General features: G+C 50.0%; 1 protein-coding gene across 2 annotated transcripts in view; it reads left to right on the plus strand.

Annotated features, from left to right (window-relative positions):
- Window positions 1–22,646, plus strand: part of garnl3 (GTPase activating Rap/RanGAP domain like 3) — a 299,663-nt gene that overhangs the window by 237,668 nt on the left and 39,349 nt on the right. For both annotated transcript variants that reach the window (XM_078426017.1, XM_078426018.1), the window contains 3 exons: window positions 11,832–11,898; window positions 15,430–15,537; window positions 18,161–18,279. In XM_078426017.1, coding sequence (XP_078282143.1) covers window positions 11,832–11,898; window positions 15,430–15,537; window positions 18,161–18,279 — 294 coding nt within the window. The remainder of the gene's footprint in view (window positions 1–11,831; window positions 11,899–15,429; window positions 15,538–18,160; window positions 18,280–22,646) is intronic.

Genomic DNA, 22,646 nt, shown 5'->3' on the forward strand with positions numbered 1-22,646 from the left:
CTGTAGATCCCTTTGATGGTGGAGAAGTCAGGACTGGGCGGTGTTCACCAGTTTATGCAGTCTTTTTTGTTCATTATAATCTCGTTATGATTCGTTATTGTCACGTGTACCAAGGTACAGGAACATTCTTTGGTTTTTGCATGCAGATTATCGCCATACATCAGTACGATCCCCCACAGAAAGAGCCCACTGAGTCTGTATGCAAGAGTCACCAGGTTTTGGTGCCATTTTCTAAGTCCCAGCTACAGGTGGCCATAAAGGCCCCTGGCAGCCATCACCTTTATCTAGATAATATCATGAGTGCTGCAGTTACTCAGCGGGTCAGGCAGCATCTCTGGAGAACATGGATTGGTGGATGTTTTCTTCACACTGATGGCAGCTTAGTTTAGACAATAGACAATAGGTGCAGGAGGAGGCCATTCGGCCCTTCGAGCCAGCACCGCCATTCAATGTGATCATGGCTGATCATTCTCAATCAGTACCCCGTTCCTGCCTTCTCCCCATACCCCCTGACTCCGCTATCCTTAAGAGCTCTATCTAGCTCTCTCTTGAATGCATTCAGAGAATTGGTCTCCACTGCCTTCTGAGGCAGAGAATTCCACAGATTTACAACTCTCTGACTGAAAAAGTTTTTCCTCATCTCCGTTCTAAATGGCCTACCCCTTATTCTTAAACTGTGGCCCCTGGTTCTGGACTCCCCCAACATTGGGAAAATGTTTCCTGCCTCTAACGTGTCCAACCCCTTAATAATCTTATATGTTTCGATAAGATCCCCTCTCATCCTACTAAATTCCAGTGTATAGTTTAGTTTAGAGATACAGCGCAGAAACAGGCCCTTCGGCCCACCAAATCCACACCGACCAGCGATCCCCGCACACTAACACTATCCCACACCCACTAGGGACAATTTTACACATACACCAAACCAATTAACCCAAAAACCTGTATGTCTTTGGCGTGTGGGAGGAAACCGAAGATCTCGGAGAAAACCCACCCGGTCATGGGGAGAACGTACAAACTCCGTACAGATGGCGCCCGTAGCCAGGATTGAACCCGGGTCTCCGGCGCTGCAAGCGCTGTAAGGCCACCGTGGTCGTAGTGAGGGGGAGAAGACAGCTGGAAGAGAGGTGGGAGAGGGACCAAGCTGGCTAGTGATGGTTGGATGCAGCTGAGTGACACATCCGTTTGTCCCAGGAAAAGATTCATCCCGCGAGTGCTGGAGTTACTTAGCGGGTCAGGCAGCATCCGTGGAGAACACGGACAGGCAACCTTTCAGGTCAAGACCCGATTTAGTAGGGGGCGGATAGTGCAACATAGTAAGCAGTGGGAGATAGATACTAAATGCTGGAGTAACTCAGCCGGTCGGTCAGGCAGCATCACTGGCAGCAGGGAATAGGTGATGTTTTGGGTCGAGACCTTCAGGTTGAGATTCAGGGGAAAGGAAAACAGGAGGTAAGGACGGTGATGTAGAGAGATAATGCACAAATGAATGAAACATGTGCAGAGAAGTAATGATGGTAAAGGAAACAAGTGAGAATGATTTACAGACAATGAGACCCGACCAGATGTCTTTGAAGCTGATACGACTTGTGTGTGGGAGGGAGGGAGGGAGAGAGAGAGAGGATGCAAGGTTGAATGTAATGCCAGTGGAATGTTAGATCAGAAATCAAGATCTGAACTGAATTGAATTGAATTCAATAAATTTTATTGGCCAAGTATGTACACATACAAGGAATGTGCCTTAGGGCTCCGCTCGCAAGTAACAACACGATATACAGTAAACAATTAAGAATAAAACATAAAACATTAAAACATTAATAATAAAACATTATGGTTTAAACATGTGAATTAAATAAAATACCAGAGCAAAAGGAGGCTACAGACTTTTGGTTATTGAGTAGAGCTACTGCTCGTGGGGAAAAAAAGCTGTTTTTATGTCTAGCTGTGGCTGCTTTGACAGTCCGGAGACACCTTCCAGAGGGAAGTGCTTCGAAGAGTTTGTGGCCAGGGTGAGAGGGGTCAGAGATGATCTTGCCCGCTCGCTTCCTGGCCCTTGCAGTGTACAGTTCGTCAATGGGGGGAAGGTTGCAGCCAACAACCTTCTCAGCTGTGCGAACGATCCATTGCAGCCTCCGAATGTCGTGCTTGGTGGCTGAGCCAAACCAGACCTTGATGGAGAAGGTGAGGACGGACTCAATGATAGCAGTATAGAATTGGACCATCATTGCCTGTGGCAGATTGTGTTTCTTCAGTTGCCGCAGGAAGTACATCCTCTGTTGGGTCTGTTTGACTGTGGAGTCGATGGTGGCCCCCCATTTAAGGTCCCTGGAGAGAGGGAATGCAAGAGTAACATGAAATTAGAGAAATCAATATTCATACCGCTCAAAGCACATCAAGTGACTCATTGCAGTAATGACAGTGTTTGTGGTGAACAGGACAGCAGAACTGGCCAGTGCTCAGGGATTACTGGTGGTGCAGCTGATGGGCCTACAGGTCCAGTGGCCCTGGGTCGATGCTGACCCCAGCCCAGCTTCTGACTGCTCCTCTGTGATGCACTCCTTGCTCTCTGACAGCGAGGGGGGGGAGGGGTCGGAGAGAGCGAGGGTGGAGAGCAAGGGTGGGGAGCCGTGGAGAATGAAGGGGGGGGGGGCCTGGTGGGGGGCCGCTTGCTGCCACGTGCTGTGGCAGGCAGAAGGTAGGAACGTGTGGAGAACATTTGTAACTGTGTCGGTGCTCTGTGTGTACTGCCTGGGTGAGGCCTGCTGTGTGATTTTACTGGGTTGTCTGCAACAACATTCGCTGTGAGGCAGCAACTCTACCGCTGCGCCACCGTGCCGCCCCTAGTTAGTAGCGTGGGCTGTGGTAGAGGTGGTGAGCACCATCTTCAGGTGATCTCTCAGACTCCGGGTGTCCTGGGTGCGTTATTGTATCGACTGCACTCCTGGGTGGTGCGAGCCTCAGGCTGTGATCACCACGCTCGTGCAGGTGAACGCAGCTCATTTATCTGTGCTGTCTTCATTCCAATGGATCCGTGGCGAGTTGAGCAGCACCAGCTATTCATCAACCGAAGCCTCGCACGTCTCCTGCCTTCCCCGGAGAATTCTTTACACTTTCTCCTCATAACCTCATAACGCTGTGATTTACAACATTACCGCCCCCATCACAGCACTAGGTGTTGTGAGTGCTAAAGTCTACCCATTTAATCATCGCCATGCCTTAGAAAGGCCCTCGGAATTTATATTTTACTGAGCAATTTCCATTTTTTATTTTGAACAAAGAACAGTACTGGCCCTTCAGCCCACAATTAGGGTCGGCACGGTGGCACAGCGGTAGAGTTGCTGCCTTACAGCGCTGGAGACCCGAGTTTGATGCTCACTACGGGTGCTGTCTGTACGGAGTTTGCACGTTCTCCCCGTGACAGCGTGGGTTTTCTCTGGGATTCCGGTTTCCTCCAACACTCCAAAGACGTGCAGGTTTGTAGGTTAATTAGCTTTGGCAAAACTGTAAATTGTCCCGAGTGTGGGTAGGATAGTGTTAAATGTATGGGTAATTGCTGGTCAGCACGGACTCAGTGGGCTGAACGGCACTGTACCTCCAAACTAAACGAAAGAGTCCCTGCATATCCATGTGACAATCCAAATCCAGTAATTTGTCTAAAGTCTGCTCTGAACAGGTTAAACTAATCTCTGCCTCCACATAACCCATATCGAGAGGATTTGAGTAAAGGAGCAAAGAGGTCCATCTGCAGTTGTACAGGGCCCTGGTAAGACTGCACCTGGAGTACTGTGTGCAGTTTTGGTCTCCTAATTTGAGGAAGGACATCCTTGCTATTGAGGCAATGCAGCGTAGGTTCACGAGGTTAATCCCCGGGATGGCAGGACTGTCATATGAGAAAAGATTGGAAAGACTGGGCTTGTATTCACTGGAATTTTGAAGGATGAGAGAGGATCTTAGAGAAACGTATCAAATTATAAAAGGACTGGACAAGCTAGATGCAGGAAAATGTTCCCAATGTTGGTGGAGTCCAGAACCAGGGGCCACAGTCTAAGAATAAAGGGGAGGCCATTTAAAACTGAGGTGAGAAGGAACTTTTTCACGCAGAGAGTTGTGAAATTGTGGAATTCTCTGCCACATAAGGCAGTGGAGACGAATTCACTGGATGAATTTAAAAGAGTGTTAGATAGAGCTCTAGGGGCTAGTGGAATCAAGGATATGGGGAGAAGGCAGGCACGGGTTACTGATTGTGGATGATCAGCCATGATCACAATGAATGGCGGTGCTGGCTCAAAGGGCCGAATGGCCTCCTCCTGCACCTATTTTCCATGTTTCTATATCCCTCTATTCTCCGTATAGCCATGTGCCTATCTAAAAGTCTCTTTAATGCTACTTTTGTATTTCTCAAACAGTAATATCAAATTTGTTATCTAAAGTTCTAACTCCAGGCAACAGAATTCGTATCCACAGCAACAAAGTATCTCTCAGCTGTGCACCACAGAAGGCACACTGTCGGACAGCTTGGTTTGGGAACAGCTCTGCCCAGAAACCGCACAGAGTTGTGGATGTAGCCCAGTCCATCACATACACACCAGACTCCCCACCATCCACTCCACCTACACTTCACGCTGCCTCAGGAAAGCAGCCAACATAATCCCTGGTCATTCCTCCTTCTCCCCGCTCCCATCCGGCTGAACCATCCGGTGGAGCAGAAGCTTGAAAGCGCGCACCACCCGACTCAGGAACAGCTTCTCACCCTCTGTTATCAGCCTTCTGAACGGTCCTTCCATAAGCTAGAGTACTGGCCGATTCACCTCTACCCCATTGCGGACATTGGACTTTGTCTATGGAACTGGTACGCTACAATGCTGAGAACTATATTCTGCACTCTGTATCCTGCACTTTGCTCCACCTATTGTACTTGAGTTTGACTAGATTGTATTTATGTATAGTACTATGTGATATGTTCATGACTGCAGCCAGCGAGGTTTAGCCCATTAACGTTTTGAACATAGAACAGTACAGTACAAGAACAGGCCCTTCGGCCTATGATGTCTGTGCCAAACATGATGCCAACACCAACTCTTATCTGCACAGAATCCTTACCCCTCCATTCCCTACATATCCACGTACCTATCTAAAAGCCTCTCAAATGCTACTATCGTATATGCTTCCACCGCCACATCCTTTTAGTTTAGTTTTATTTTGAGATACAGGCCCTTCGACCCTCCATCCACGCCGACCAGAAAACACACTAGTCTATCCCAGACACTACGGACAATTTACAGAAGCCAATTAACCTACAATCCTGCACGTCTTTGGAGTGTGGGAGGAAATCGGAGCACCCGGAGAAAACCCACGTTAGTCAGGATCAAACCCGGGTGTCTGGCGCTGTGAGGAAGTAGCTCAACTGCTGTGCCACCACCATGCCACCCAGTGCCACTGTGCTCCCCTATTAATCCTGGCTGGAGCTAGAACTCTAAGTGGTGAACCACAATCCCAAATGGGTTTCACAGCCAGACCGCTGGGGTCTTCCAACCATCACAGCTTAACCAGAATCCTGTAACTATCCTGCTTACTGGGAGCCTGCTGTCATTCCACCTACACATAGGAAGCCATTCGGCCCATCCAGTCTGTGCTGGGCTCCCACCCCCCTGTTACTTTCTCTGTAAAATCTTTTGCTCACATTCCCATCAGGTTTAGTTTATTAGTTTATGATTGCCACGTGTACCAAGGTAGAGTGAAAAGCTTTTTTGTTGCGTGTTATCCAGTCAGGGGAAAGACTATATGTGACTACAATCAAGCCGTCCACAGTGTACGGACGGATACAGGATAAAGGGTCTCACATTTAGTGCAAGATAAAGTCCAATTAAAGATAGTCCAAGGATCTCCTTTGAGGTAGATGGTAGGTGAGGACCACTCTCTAATTGGCGAGAGGATGATTCAGTTGCCTGAAAACAGCTGGGAAGAAACGGCACCCTGAATCTGGAGGTGTGCCTTTTCAAACTAATGTACCTCTTGCCTGATGGGAGAGGGTAGAAGAGGGAGTGACTGGGGTGAGACTGAGCCTTGATTATGCTGCTGGCCTTGCCAAGGCAGCGTTAGGTGGAGATGGGGCCAATGGAAGGGAGGTTGGTTTGTGTGTCAACTTCCCCAAGATTCCACCTCTGGAGGAGCCCTTTCCAGATGGCAATTATCCCAACCTCCCCAATCTTTGGGATGTTGGAGGAAACCCGCATGGTCACAGCGAGAAGATACAAACTAATAAATGGCACCAGTGGTTGATGTTGAACTCTGGCCCTCTGAGGCAACATCTGCTCAAGCTGCCGCCCCTGCGCACTGCAATGGTGTCATCTTTCTGTTTGTCCTGTTAAACCCAGTTGATTATGCCAGAATTGGCTTATTATTGTTGCTAATGCTATGTCCAGTGTAGAATCCATACACGAATGCCACACACCGCCCACAAGCACAACAGGTAGTGCAAAAGAGAAAATGAACAGAGGACAGAATGTTGTGTCGAAGCCACAGAGAAAGTGCAGGAACAAAATAGTTCAAGTGGCGCAAGAAGGTAGATTGGAAGGTCAGGAATTCATCCTTAACTTATGAGAGGTCCCTTCAAGTGTTTAGAGTTTGGAGACACAGCAGGGAAATAGCCCGCTGGCTCATCGAGTCCACGCCGACCATCACACGAGTTCTACTTTCTCATCCACTCCGTACACACTAGGGGTGATGTACAGAGGGCCAGTTAACCTACAATCCCACATGTCTTTGGGGCGCGGGAGGAAACCGGAGCACCCGGAGGAAGTCCTCGCTGTCATAGGGAGAGCATGCAGACTCCCAACAGACAGCACCCGAGGTCAGGATCGAACAGGTCTCTGGCGCTGTGAGGTAGCGGTTCTACCCACTGCATCAGGGACTCACAGCAGTGGTGAAGAAGCTGATCTTGAAACTGGTGAAGGGATCAAATACACTGGCTACAAGGAACTGTAGATGCTTAGTCATAAAACCAGTCTGAAGAAGGGTCCCGACCCGAAATGTCACCCATTCCTTCTCTCCAGGGATGCTGCCTGACCCGCTGAGTTACTCCAGCATTTTGTGTCTACCATCGGTATCTGATGACGCAGTTTGCACACATTCTAATGATTCCTCAAATTTAATGCATTTAATTATAGGGAAACTGATAAGTTCTCAGCAAGCCTGCAGTGTCTGAGGAAGGAGATAACCTTTCAGGCTAACAACCTTTTATCAGGACTGGAGAGAAAATAAGATCACGATAAAACAGGATTTTTAAGATGCAGAGTAATCGGCAGTGGGAAGGAAGAATTGGAAGGCTGTCGAGATTCAGTAAGGGGTACTGAGTAAAGAGGCGAAGATACAGGATCATAGAAGATGATACATAATTAAACACAAATTTGAGGGGCGGCACGGTGGCGCAGCGGTAGAGTTGCTGCCTCACAGCGCCAGAGACCCGGGTTCGATCCTGACTACGGGTGCTGTCTGTACGGAGTTTGTAAGTTCTCCCCGTGACCACGTGGGTTTTCTCCGGGTGCAGGAGGGCCGAATGGCCTCCTCCTGCACCTATTTTCTATGTTTCTATGCTGCGGTTTCCTCCCACACTCCAAAGGCGTACAGGTCTGAAAGTTTGTCTGAAGAAGGGTTTCGACTCCAAACTTCACCTATTCCTTTTCTCCAGAGATGCTGCCTGAGCCGCTGAGTTGCTCCAGCATTTTGTGCCTCACTTCAGTGTAAATCAGCGTCTGCAGTTCCTTCCCACACAGGGTTGTAGGTTAATTGGCTTCAGTAAAACAAAAATTGTCCATTGTCCCGAGTCTGTGTCTGATACTGTTGGTGTACAGGGGTCTGGTCAGCATGGACTCGGTGGGCCGAAGGGCCTGTTTCTCTGATGTAAACTAAAAATGTGCAGGGAAAAAGTGCAAGTGGCAACATCAGAATCATTATCTGAAATTGTTAAATTTAATCTTGAGTCAATAGACAATAGGTGCAGGAGGAGGCCATTCAGCCCTTCGAGCCAGCACCGCCATTCAAAGTGACCATGGCTGATCATTCTCAATCAGTACCCCGTTCCTGCCTTCTCCCCATACCCCCTGACTCCGCTATCCTTAAGTCCAGAAGACGTACCCAGTTGAAATCTCTACTCTTCAAAACCGAGTTCTATACTGAATGTATTTTGTATGATTTTGTACATTTTGGGTATTGCCCATGTGGTAATATTCATACAATGCCGTATCTAATCAGTAAGAGTGAAAGATTCTAACAAAGATAGACACACAATGCTGGAGTAACTCAGCGGGACAGGCAGCATCTCTGGAGAGAAGGAAAGGGTGATGGTTCGGGTCGAGACCCTTCTTCAGACTGATGTCAGGGGAAAGGGAGATACATAGATAAGGAAGGCAAGGTGTGAAAAGAGGACAAAGGGGATGAAGTTTAAGGAAAATGTAGAATAGATCATTGTTAGCTGGGGAAGTTAACAACAAAACAGTGATAGAATGTAGTCGGAGATGGTCAGACTGGTCGAAGAACTGGGAAGGGGGAGGGATGGAGAGAGAGGGAAAGCAAGGGTTACTTGAAGTTAGAGAAGTCAATGTTCATACCGCTGGGGTGTAAGCTGCCCAAGCGAAATATGAGGTGCTGTTCCTCCAATTTGCGCTGGGCCTCACTCTGACAATGGAGGAGGCCCAGGACAGAAAGGTCAGTGTGGGAATGGGAGGGGGGGATTGTAACCTTTGTTTAAACATATGCATCTGTGACCTCTTTATAGCAATCTAGTTCTCAGTCACTGCCTTTGGTTGATTGTTCCTGCCTGCAGGTAACACTGGTAAAGTTAATTATCTTATGAGCCGCTGTTGGTAACGCAACTCCTAGATACCAATTCACTGCCAAAACGCGGCAGTGGAATTAAAAACATCAAACGGTGGAAATCCTCAGCAGGTCAGGCAGCATCTGTGGAGAGAGAAGCAGGGTTAATGTTACAGGTCAGAAACAAAAACAAAATTAGAAATAAAAGTAAAATGTTTAATAGGAGCCAGAGTTTAGTTTAATTTAGAGATACTGCGCGGAAATAAGCCCTTCGGCCCACCGAGTCCGTGCCGACTTTCGATCCCTGTACACTAACACTATCCTGTACACACTAGGGACAATCTATAGTTTTACCAAGCCAATTGGCCTACAAACCTGTACGTCTTTGGAGTGTGGGAGGAAGCAGGAGCTCCACACAGGGAAAGCCCAGGCAGGTCACGGGGAGGAGGTACAAACTCCATACAGACAGCACCCGTAGTCAGGATTGAACCTGGGACTCTGGCGCTGCAAGGCAGCAACTCTACTGCTGCGCCACCGTGTCGTAATGCGACAGTTAATGATACAGGTTGATGACTTTTCATCTAAACTGGACAGTACTAATACAAACTGGAAAGGTTGGTGGGAGGGTGTTGGTCTAGCTGGTCTGAGGCCGGTGTTCTCCAGGGATCTGTGCTGGCACCTCTGTTGTTTGTGATATATATCGGCGGACTCGAACGTAGATGTAGATGGGTTAGTTAGTACGTTTGCAGACACCAAAATTGGTGGAGTTGCAGACTGTGAAGAAGACTGAGATAATATACAGTGGGATTATAGATCATAGAATCATAGAAGTTTTCCAGCATCATTAGAATCTTACAATGTGGAAACAGGCCCTTCAGCCCAACTTGCCCACGCTGGCCAACATGACCCATCTACACTAGTCCCACCTGCCTGTGTTTGGCCCATATCCCTCTAAACCTGTCCTATCCATGTACCTGTCTAAATGTTTCTTAAACATTGCGTTAGTACCTGCCTCAACTACCTCCTGCGGCAGCTCGTTCCATACACCCACCACCCTTTGCACGAGAAAGTTACTCTTCATTTTCCTATTAAATCTTTACCTCCTCACCTTAAGTCCATGTCCTTTGTTTTTAGATTCCGCTCCTCTAGGCAAGAGACTCTGTGTGTCTTCCTAATCTATTCCTCTCAAGATTTTGTATACATCGATAAGTTCACCCCTCATCGTCCTGCACTCCAAGGAGTAGAGTCCCAGCCAGCTCAACCTCTCCCTAAAGCTCAGGCCCACGAGTCCTGGCAACATCCTCGTAAATCTCCAGGAATGGGTGGAGAAATGGCAGATGGAGTTTAATCTGAGCAAGTGTGAGGTGTTGCACTTTTGGGAGGTCGAATGTAAGGGGAAAGTATGCAGTTAATGTTAAGGCCTTTAATAGCATTGATGCACAGAAGGACCTTGGTGTCCAAGTCTACAACTCCCTAAAAATAACAACGCACGCAGATAGAATGGTAAAGGAGGCATATAATATGCTTGCCTTCATTAGTTGCCTTCATCGGCTGAGTATAAGAGTCAGGAGGTTATGTCGCAGTATTATAACACTTTGTTTAGGCCGCATTTGGGGTATTGAGTAGGGGTGCCAACTATCTCACTCGCAAATAAGGGACAAGGTGACGTCACCACCCCGTGCCCCACGTGACCTCGCCCAGCCAGCGGCCACGTGCTCCCCCTCCACCAATGGCGGCCGCCCTGGCTGGGAGGCGGGTTGCTATGCAGCCTCCGTTAAGCGGCCTCTAGACCTACAGTGCCCCCCCCCCCCCCCCCGGGCCTACAGTGCCCCCCCCCCCCCGGGCCTACAGCGTCTGGGCCTACAGCGCCACCCCCCGGGCCTACAGCGTCTGGGCCTACAGCGCACCTCCGGGCCTAATAAATGACAAGTGCGGTCCCGTACGGGACAAATCAATTTAGCCCAAAATATGGGATGTCCCGGCTAATACGGGCCAGTTGGTAACCCTGGTATTTAGTACTCACCCCATTACGGAAAAGATGTACAGACTTTGGAGAGGGTGCAGAAGAAGTTGACCAGGATCATTAGAGCTATGAGCAAAGGTTGGACAAACATGGATTGTTTTCTCGGCAACGTTGGAAACTGAGGGGAGAGCTGGTATATAAAACCATGAGAGGCATAGATAGGGTAAACAGTCAGAACCATTTTCCCAGAATGGAAATGTCAAAGACCAGAGGGCATAGATGGAGTGTGAGTGGGGCAAAGTTTAAAGGAGATGTGTGTCATTTGTATACAGAAAGTGTTCAGCGCCTGGAATAGGCTGTTGGGGGTGGTGGTGGAGGCAGATGCTATATTGCGTTTAAGAAACGTTTAGGTAGGCACATGGATGTGCAGAGAATGGAGCCATATGGATCATGTTCAGGCAGAGATGATGGCTTTAACTTGTGTTAAACTAAAGTTTTGATGTCATCTGCAAACGTGGCAACTAACTCGTCTACATCTAATATTCGGTACAGACATTGTGGGCTGAAGGGCCTGTTCCTGTGCTGCACTATTTTATGTTCTATGGAAAGGGTGGTTTTCTGAAACTGTTGATGTCAACGCAGAAGGGTCCTGACCCGAAAAATCACCCGTCCTTTTTCTCCAGGGATGCTGCCTGACCCACTGAGTTAATGGCAAGACCTTGCCTTACTTGGTTGAGTTACTCCAGCACTTTGTGTCTATCTTCGAATTCAATGCTGCTCTGAGGGCAGTGACGCGTGTTTGCTATTGAACTTTTCTCATTTCCGATGGAAAGGCCTCGAGCTGCAATGTTAACAGTTTCACCACAGATACTGACTGCCGCATGGAGTCTTCTTAGGCTTTTATTTCAGATTTCCCCGCATCTGCGGTACTTTGCTTGTCGATTACTGTGGAGGGAAAGCCTTTGAGATGGTGGATCAACCCTTCCGTGTTTAGAAGTTAAGACTGTCCATACCTCTTGCCGACATTATGCACTACCCATACCCATTATCATTGCAGGTTACTTTTGTTGCAGCTATTGATGTGTATGAAGATGGTGAAGCTGGACTCCTACTCTGTTATAACTGTAAGTCAAAGCATTTCGCACAGTTGCTTGCGTTAATCAGAAATTATTACTTTTATATTCTATCTTATTGTTGCAAGGGAATATCTTCTCTTCAGTTTTCTGTCATTGCCGTGTGCATGAGTAGCTTTAGGTTTATTACTGTCATGTGTACTGAGGTACAATGAATAGCTTTGTTTTGCATGCCACCAAACAGATCAGATAATACCTTACATAAATACAATCAAGTCACACTCAAGTACAATAGGCAGAGCAATGGGGAAGATACAGAGTGCAGAATATAGTTCTCAGCATTGTAGCGCACCAGTTCCATAGACAGAGTCCAATGTCCGCAATGGGGCAGAGGTGAATCGGACAGTATCCTGGCTTATGGAAGGACCGTTCAGAAGCCTGATAACAGAGGGGAGGAAGCTGTTCCTGAGTCAAGCTTCTGTACCTTCTGCCTGACAGGAGCAGGGAGAAGAAGGAATGGGGAGGGACAGGTCTTTGATTGTGCTGGCTACATTTCCAAGGTAGTGTGAAGTGTAGATGGAGTCAATGTTAGGGTGTGTGTGTGCGTGTGTGCGTGCGTGCGTGTGCGTGTGCGTGTGTGTGCGTGCGTGCGTGTGCGTGTGTGTGTGTATGCGTGCGTGCGTGTGCGTGTGCGTGTGTGCGTGTGTGTGTGTGTGATGGACGGAGCTACATCCACTACTCCCTGCAATTTCCCAGTACCCTCCTGAGGTTGGACAGAATAGGGGGGGCAGCATTTAACAAAATGTTGCAGATCCAATATCTTCTTTGCTTAAAGTGATTGAGTCACACAGCACCACAACAGGCCCTTCGCCCAACTCACCCATGCTGACCAAGATGCCCCATCTAAGCTGGTCGCTTGTTGGTCATTGTTTTGCCTGTTCCTACCACCCCAGGGCCATGGATGGAATTACTCCTGCAGCTGTCACAGGGCCCCTCTGGTAATATGCACTGAGATACAAAATGCCCTGCAAACACTGCTTCAGAACAGCAACATCGGCACAACCAGACTGCCAGGCATCTCAGCAGTGGGGCAGGAACAATTAACATTTCAGTCATTCCTCTTCAGTTCCATTTGCTTTGCATTCCCTCTGCCTTTGCAAACTTTATGTGACAGAAATGAATAAATTAAATTGGTAAGTTCATGTTTACCTGTCAGAGGAGCAGTATTAGGCCATTCGGCCCGTCGTCTACTCCCCCATTCAAACATGGCTGATCTACCTCTCAACCCCATTCTCCTGCCTTCTCCCCATAACCCCTGGTACCCACTTCTAATCAAGAATCTATCAATCTCTGCCATAAAAATATCCATTGACTTGGCCTCCACAGCCTTCGGTGGCAATGAATTCCACAGATTCACCACTCTCTGACTAAAGAAATTCCTCCTGATCTCCTTCCTAAAGGTACATCCTTTTATTCTGAGGCTGTGCCCTCTGGTCCTAGACTCTCCCACCAGTGGAAATATCCTCTCCACATCCACTCTATCCAGGCCGCTCACTATTCAGTAAGTTTCAATGAGGTCCCCCCTCAACACATGAAATTATTGTTGTCGATTTTTACAAAAATAAGCAGTAAAACTATTTTCTTCAGTATTTCTATAAACTGTTTCGGTAAAGTTTGGTTTAATAAAGATAAGAAAAGTCGGTTTAAAATGTAACAAGCGATGTTGTCACCTCCCAGTCAGGGCATCTACCTGTGGTACTCATCCATTCATCTGCTCCACGGGACACTTGTAGGTTGCAAATCTCTTGTCATTAGACAATGGGGAACCGCAGTCAATGATACTATTTTAGGTTTCCGCACACCATGACTTTGTTATGCAGTGAAAATTAAACTCTGCAGTGCTCCCCATGTTTGCATTGATATTCAGATGCACCCGTGGACTCAGCCTCCCTGAGCTCTGTAATCTCTTCTCTAATCTCTGTAGTCACCTTTTTAGAGCACTTTCTTAGAGATAGAGCTCTTAAGGATAGCGGAGTCAGGGGGTATGGGGAGAAGGCAGGAACGGGGTACTGATTGAGAATGATCAGCCATGATCACATTGAATGGTGGTGCTGGCTCGAAGGGCCGAATGGCCTCCTCCTGCACCTATTGTCTATTGTCTATTTAACCCTTTGAGATATCTACCATCCTGCTGAAGAAGGGTCTCGACCCGAAACATCACCCATTCCTTCTCTCCGGAGATGCTGCCTGACCCGCTGAGTTACTCCAGCTTTTTGTGTCTATCTATCATCCTCCAGTCCTGGTAGTTTGATGATCCCAAGTTCAAAAGCTCTCCCCACGGTGATCCTAACCTCAAATGACAAGACAGCCTAGGGATTCTCTTTCTGGTTTCCAGACACGGTGAAAACCGAGAGCTTGGTCACCTCCCCTGAAGTGTCGCAGAGTCACATAGCACAGAAACAGCCCCTACGCTCCACCCAGTCCATGTTGAACGTCAACACTTGTTTGCACTTACCCTACACTGATACCACGTCTCATCATTATGTGACTTAATAGGGGAAGACTGACTAGGAACCTGAGGGGCATCTTTTTCCCCACAGAGGGTGCTGGGTGTATGGAACAAGCTGCCGGAGGAGGTAGTTGAGGCAGGTTCAATAACAACATTCAAAAGGCATTTGGACAGGTACATGGAGAGGAAAGGTTTAGAGGGATTATTGGCCAAATGCATCAGGTGGGATTAGTGTAGATGGGGCATCGTGGTTGGCGTGGGCAAGTTGGGCTGATGGGCCTGGTACTGTACTGTATGACAATGAAAAAGATTCAAAAGGCTGTGAGTTAAGGAGAGAGGAGGAGTGAAGAGACTAGAATTTCTAGACCACCTTTTATGATGATAGGATTTCCAAAAGTACATTGCAGTCAATGCAATTGTTTTCAAAGTGCAGCCCATAAAATCATGTCCTGGGCTATCTTGTATGCAGGTAAAATATCTTTCTGCAGTGTGGTGGCCAGAACTGCAAGAAGTCGACCAGAGGCCTGTTTCCACACTGTATGACTCTATGACTCTAGGTGGGACTAGTGTAGCTGGGCCATGTTGGCCGGTGTGGCCAGGTTGGGTTGAAGGGCCTGTTTCCATGCTGTATGAATCTATGTCTTCTAGTGAAGATGGGCCACTTTGGCCGGTGTGGGCAGGTTGGGCTGAAGGGCCTGTTTCTACACTGTATGACTCTGTATCTAGGTGGGACTAGTGTAGCTGGGCCATGTTGGCCGGTGTGGGCAGGTTGGGCTGAAGGGCCTGTTTCTACACTGTATGACTCTGTATCTAGGTGGGACTAGTGTAGCTGGGCCATGTTGGCCGGTGTGGGCAGGTTGGGCTGAAGGGCCTGTTTCTACACTGTATGACTCTGTATCTAGGTGGGACTAGTGTAGCTGGGCCATGTTGGCCGGTGTGGGCAGGTTGGGCTGAGGGGCCTGTATCCATGCTGTATGACTGTATGAATTGCCTGTAGTTGGGGTTGGGGGCTGCCGTTGCGGTACATGTGTGACTGCGGTGCGGTGATGCGGCTGTCCTGTGTTGACCTGCAGACGTGTGCTACTACAAGAAGGTGTGCCCCTTTAACGGGGGCTCTCCACTGGTGCAGCCCTCGCCCTCCGACTTCCACTTCAGCTGGAACCAGGTGCCCAACTCCATCGGTACGTACACCTGCCGCGCCGCACAGTGACCAAGGTACACCTGCCCGCGCCGCGCCGCACAGTGACCAAGGTACACCTGCCACGCCGCGCAAGGACCGCGCGGGACCTGCCCAAGGCTTTCTCAACACAACCAGGGACTTCCCTGTGACCCAGCCCTCGCACGGGCAGATGCATGACACCAGCAAAGGGAAACTGGTTTCACTGTGAGCCGGCCGGTGAGGGGCTTTCACCTGCGATCTGACCTACGGGCTGCATCAACCCTGGGAGTGGTTGTTGGTAGCTTCACTGCTGGTGGTTAGAGTGTATCTTACTGCCCCCCTCTGACCCACACACTGACCCCCCCCACCTCCCCACACTTTGACTGCCCCACACTATAACCCTCCCCCCACATTAACCCCCTCCACTGACATCTCACACTGTGACTCCCCCAGACACAACCCACCTGCACTGTGATCCCACCACACCCCACCCACACACAACCCACCTGCACTGTGATCCCACCACACCCCACCCACACACAACCCACCTGCACTGTGATCCCACCACACCCCACCCACACACAACCCACCTGCACTGTGATCCCACCACACCCCACCCCACACTGACCCCTAACTACAACCCCCCCCCCCCCCCCCCCCTCTAGTTTAGCTTAGTTGAGTTTAGAGATACAGGCACACGGAATCCACGCCGACCATCCATCACACGTTCACACTAGTTCTACGCTATCCCACTGTTTCATCCACTCCCTGCACACCAGAGGGCCAATTAACCTACAAACCCGCACGTCTTTGGGATGTGGGTGGAAACCGTAGCAGCAGAGAGAACGTGCAAACTCCACACAGACAGCACTCGAGGTCGGGATTGAACCAGGGTCCCTGGCGCTGTGAGGCGGCAGCTCTACCACGTCACACTGACCCCTCCACACTGACCCCCCCACACTGACCCCCCTACACAGACCCCCCCACACTGACCCCTCCCCACACTGACCCCCCTACACAGACCCCCCCCACACTGACCCCTCCACACTGAACCCCCTACACAGACCACCCCACACTGACCCCTCCACATTGAACCCCCTACACAGACCACCCCACACTGACCCTTCCACACTGACCCCCCTACACAGACCCCCCCCACACTGACCCCTCCACACTGACCCCTCCACACTGACCCCCCCCCACACTGACCCCCCCACACTGACCCCCCCCACACTGACCCCTCCACACTGACCCCCCCCACACTGACCGCCCCACACTGACCCCCCCAAACTGACCCCCCTACACAGACCCACCCCACACTGACCCCCCCCGCACTGACCCCCCCCCACACTGACCCCCCCATACTGACCCCCCCCACACTGACCCCTCCACAGTGACCCCCACCCACACTGACCGCCCCACACTGACCCCCCCCACACTGACCCCCCCCACACTGACTCCCCCACACTGACCCCCCCCACACTGACCCCCTCCACACTCACTCCCCCACACTGACCCCCCCCCACACTGACCCCCCCCCACACCGGCCCCCCCACACAGGCCCCCCCCACACTGACCCCCCCCACACTGACCCCCCCCACACTGACCCCCCCCACACTGACCCCCCCCCCCACACTGACCCCCCCCACACTGACCCCCCCCACACTGACACCCCCACACTGACCCCCCCCACACTGACCCCCCTCCCACACTGACCCCCCCACACTGACCCCCCCACACTGACCCCCCCACACTGCCCCCCCACACTGACCCCCCCACACTGACCCCCCACTCTGACCCCCCCCACACTGACCCCCCCACACTGATCCCCCCCACACTAACCCCCCTACACTGACCCCCCCACAATGACCCCCCCACACTGACCCCCCTACACTGACCCCCCTACACTGATCCCCCCCACACTGACCCCCCCCACACTGACCCCCCCCATACTGACCCCCCCCCACACTGACCTCCCCCACTGACCCCCCCCACATTGACCCCCCCACATTGACCCCCCTACACTGACCCCCCTACACTGACCCCCTCAATTAATTCCCCCCCACACTGACCCCCCCCCCCACACTGACCCCCCACCACACTGACCCCCCACCACACTGACCCCCCACCACACTGACCCCCCCACACTGACCTCCCACACTGACCTCCCACACTGACCCCCCCACACTGACCCCCCACACTGACCCCCCCACACTGACCCCCCCCCACATTGACCTCCCCACACTGACCATCTTACTGCCTTCCCCCCACAATGTGAACCCCCACACACACACACTGACCCTGCCACTGATCTCCCCTCCACACTGACTCATCCACCCTACACTCACCCCCTCTGGCATTGATACCCCCCGCACCCCCCCCCCCACTCTGGGACGGTCCTTGTCCACATCACCCGCTCCCCTCGGCCTGCAGCCTCCTCATTCCCAACCTGCCGCCTCCCCCGTTTACACCAGCACCTCCTTAGCTGCCTCAGTGCAGGTGGGGGTTACAGAGGGAGGCAATCCCCTGGTGTGGCCCTCCCGCCTACAACACCACTGCAGCTCTCCTCCTGCCCCTTCCCACCGGGGTCAAGCAGTGGGGAATGTCCTGGTAACATCACTGTTGGCATCTCTCTCTCCCCGCAGTCTGTGCGTTTCCCTACATCTTGGCCTTCACCACGGATTCCATTGAGATTCGGCTGGTGGTGAACGGAAACCTGGTGCACACTGCTGTCATGCTGGAACTCCATCTCACGGCTTCACAGGTAAGAGCCGGGTGTGGCCCCTGTCACCACATGTCTGTCTGTCTGTCTGTCTGTCTGTCTGTCTGTCTGTCTGTCTGTCTGTCTGTCTGTCTGTCTGTCTGTCTGTCTGTCTGTCTGCCAGGGTCGGCCCGTCTCAAGGCCACCAACTGGAAAACGCTGGCATCACCTGCACTTGGCAAGGCCAACCTGACCCAACGCCAGCCAACCGAAACCCACCCTGACCCAACGCAAGCCAATCCAAACCCACCCTGACCCAACGCCAGCCAACCCAAACCCACCCTGACCCAACACCAGCCAACCCAAACCCACCCTGACCCAACACCAGCCAACCCAAACCCACCCTGACCCAACGCCAGCCAATCGAAACCCACCCTGACCCAACGCCAGCCAACAAAAACCCACCCTGACCCAACGCCAGCCAACAAAAACCCACCCTGACCCAACACCAGCCAACCCAAACCCACCCTGACCCAACGCCAGCCAACAAAAACCCACCCTGACCCAACACCAGCCAACCCAAACCCACCCTGACCCAACGCCAGCCAATCGAAACCCACCCTGACCCAACGCCAGCCAACAAAAACCCACCCTGACCCAACGCCAGCCAACAAAAACCCAACCTGACCCAACGCCAGCCAACAAAAACCAACCCTGACCCAACGCCAGCCAATCAAAAGCCTACCTGACCCAACGCCAGCCAATTGAAATCCACCCTGACCCAATGCCTGCCAATCAAAAGCCTACCTGACCCAACGCCAGCCAATCGAAATCCACCCTGACCAAACGCCAGCCAATCGAAACCTAACGTGATCCAACCGTGGCCAATTAAAACCCAGCTTGACCAAACTGTGACCAATTATTACACAGCCTAAGATAGACACAAAATGCTGGAGTAACTCAGCGGGACAGGCAGCATCTCTGGAGAGAAGGAATGGGTGACGTTTCGGGTCGGACCAGTCTGAATCATTATATCATATATATATACAGCCGGAAACAGGCCTTTTCGGCCCTCCAAGTCCGTGCCGCCCAGTGATCCCCGTACATTAACACTATCCTACACCCACTAGGGACAATTTTTTACATTTACCCAGCCAATTAACCTACAGACCTGTACGTCTTTGGAGTGTGGGAGGAAACCGAAGATCTCGGAGAAAACCCATGCAGGTCACGGGGAGAACGTACAAACTCCTTACAGTGCAGCACCCGTAGTCAGGATCGAACCTGAGTCTCCGGCGCTGCATTCGCTGTAAAGCAGCAACTCTACCGCTGCGCTACCGTGCCGCCCTAAGGGTCTCGATCCAAACGTCACCCATTCCTTCTCTCCAGAGATGCTGCCTGTCCCGCTGAGTTACTGAAAGGACTGGACAAGCTAGATGCAGGAAAAATGTTCCCAATGTTGGGGGAGTCCAGAACCAGGGGACACTGTTTAAGAATAAAGGGGAGGCCATTTAAAACTGAGGTGAGAAAAAACTTTTTCACCCAGAGAGTTGTGAATTTGTGGAATTCTCTTCCACAGAGGGCAGTGGAGGCCAAATCACTGGATGAATTTAAAAGAGAGTTAGATAGAGCTCTAGGGGCTAGTGGAATCAAGGGATATGGGGAGAAGGCAGGCACGGTGTATTGATTGGGGACGATCAGCCATGATCACAATGAATGGCAGTGTTGGCTTGAAGGGCCCAATAGAAACATAGAAAATAGGTGCAGGAGGAGGCCACTCAGCCCTTCGAGCCAGCACCACCATTCATTGTGAAATTGCCTACTCCTATTTTCTATGTTTCTATGTTTCGATGTTCTTAATTGCAATCATTGATTATTCCTGTTTCTTCAATGTAACTGGTGTTCAGCAATGTAATCTGCCAATAGATTTAAATACTGCAGATGCTGGAAACTTTGTTTCAGTTTAGTTTAGAGATACAGTGTGGAATCAAGTCATACGGCCCACCAGGACCCACCGCCCAGCAATCACCCGCACACTAGATCTATCCGAAACATTGGGGACAATTTAAAGAGGCTAATTAACCTAAAAACCCGCAAGTCCTTGGAGTAAGTTTATAAATTTGTTAGGAATGTGGGAGACAATAGACAATAGACAATAGGTGCAGGAGTAGGCCATTCAGCCCTTCGAGCCAGCACCGCCATTCAATGCGATTATGGCTGATCACTCTCAATCAGTACCCCGTTCCTGCCTTCTCCCCATACCCCCTCACTCCGCTATCCTTAAGAGCTCTATCCAGCTCTCTCTTGAAAGCATCCAACGAACTGGCCTCCACTGCCTTCTGAGGCAGAGAATTCCACACCTTCACCACTCTCTGACTGAAAAAGTTCTTCCTCATCTCCGTTCTAAATGGCCTACCCCTTATTCTTAAACTGTGGCCCCTTGTTCTGGACTCCCCCAACATTGGGAACATGTTTCCTGCCTCTAATGTGTCCAATCCCCTAATTATCTTATATGTTTCAATAAGATCCCCCCTCATCCTTCTAAATTCCAGTGTATACAAGCCTAATTGCTCCAGCCTTTCAACATACGACAGTCCCGCCATTCCGGGAATTAACCTAGTGAACCTACGCTGCACGCCCTCAATAGCAAGAATATCCTTCCTCAAATTTGGAGATCAAAACTGCACACAGTACTCCAGGAGCGGTCTCACCAGGGCCCGGTACAACTGTAGAAGGACCTCTTTGCTCCTATACTCAACTCCTCTGGTTATGAAGGCCAACATTCCATTGGCTTTCTTCACTGCCTGCTGTACCTGCATGCTTCCTTTCAGTGACTGATGCACTAGGACACCCAGATCTCGTTGAACATCCCCTCTTCCTAACTTGACACCATTCAGATAATAATCTGCCTTTCTATTCTTACTTCCAAAGTGAATAACCTCACACTTATCTACATTAAACTGCATCTGCCATGTATCCGCCCACTCACACAACCTGTCCAAGTCACCCTGCAGCCTTATTGCATCTTCCTCACAATTCACACTACCCCCCAGCTTAGTATCATCTGCAAATTTGCTAATGGTACTTTTAATCCCTTCATCTAAGTCATTATCGTAAATAGCTGGGGTCCCAGCACCGAACCTTGCGGTACCCCACTGGTCACTGCCTGCCATTCCGAAAGGGACCCATTTATCCCCACTCTTTGCTTTCTGTCTGTCAACCAATTTTCTATCCATGTCAGTACCCTACCCCCAATACCATGTGCTCTAATTTTGCCCACTAATCTCCTATGTGGGACCTTGTCGAAGGCTTTCTGAAAGTCGAGGTACACCACATCCACTGACTCTCCCCTGTCAATTTTCCTAGTTACATCCTCAAAAAATTCCAGTAGATTTGTCAAGCATGATTTTCCCTTCGTAAATCCATGCTGACTCGGAATGATCCTGTTACTTCTATCCAAATGCTCAGCAATTTCGTCTTTTATAATTGACTCCAGCATCTTCCCCACCACTGATGTCAGACTAACTGGTCTATAATTACCCGTTTTCTCTCTACCTCCTTTCTTAAAAAGTGGGATAACATTTGCTATCCTCCAATCCACAGGAACTGATCCTGAATCTGTAGAACATTGAAAAATGATCTCCAATGCTTCCACTATTTCTAGAGCCACCTCCTTAAGTACCCTGGGATGCAGACCATCAGGCCCTGGGGATTTATCAGCCTTCAGTCCCATCAGTCTACCCAAAACCATTTCCTGCCCAATGTGGATTTCCTTCAGTTCCTCCATCACCCTAGGTTCTCCGGCCCCTAGAACATTTGGGAGAAGTCTCACCTGTTCAGTACTGCCTTCAACCACTGAAGCTCACCTCACCTTCTGTCTCCTTTCTCTGTTCGTTTATTTATTTACTTATTTATCTATTTATTAATTTCCCTATGTTCTCTAAATCTCTGTAAAGCGTCTTTGAGTATATGAAAAGCGCTATATAAATAAAATACATTATTATTATTATTATTATTATTGTGTGTATCTTCCTCAGTGAAGATAGATCCAAAGTAACGGTTTAACTCGTCTGCCATTTCTTTGTTCCCCATAATAAATTCCCCTGCTTCTGTCTTCAAGGGACCCACATTTGCCTTGACTATTTTTTTCCTCTTCACATACCTAAAAAAACTTTTGCTCTCCTCCTTTATATTATTGGCTAGTTTACCCTCGTACCTCATCTTTTCTCCCCGTATTGCCTTTTTAGTTAACTTTTGTTGCTCTTTAAAAGAGTCCCAATCCTCTGTCTTCCCACTCTTCTTTGCTATGTTATACTTCCTCTCCTTAATTTTTATGCTGTCCTTGACTTCCCTCGTCAGCCACAGGTGTCTCTTACTCCCCTTAGAGGAAATGATCAGGCGGAGAAAACCCACGCGGTCACGTGGAGAAC

The sequence above is a fragment of the Rhinoraja longicauda genome, chromosome 31, assembly GCF_053455715.1.
Source record: "Rhinoraja longicauda isolate Sanriku21f chromosome 31, sRhiLon1.1, whole genome shotgun sequence".
NCBI classification, from domain to species: domain Eukaryota; kingdom Metazoa; phylum Chordata; class Chondrichthyes; order Rajiformes; family Arhynchobatidae; genus Rhinoraja; species Rhinoraja longicauda.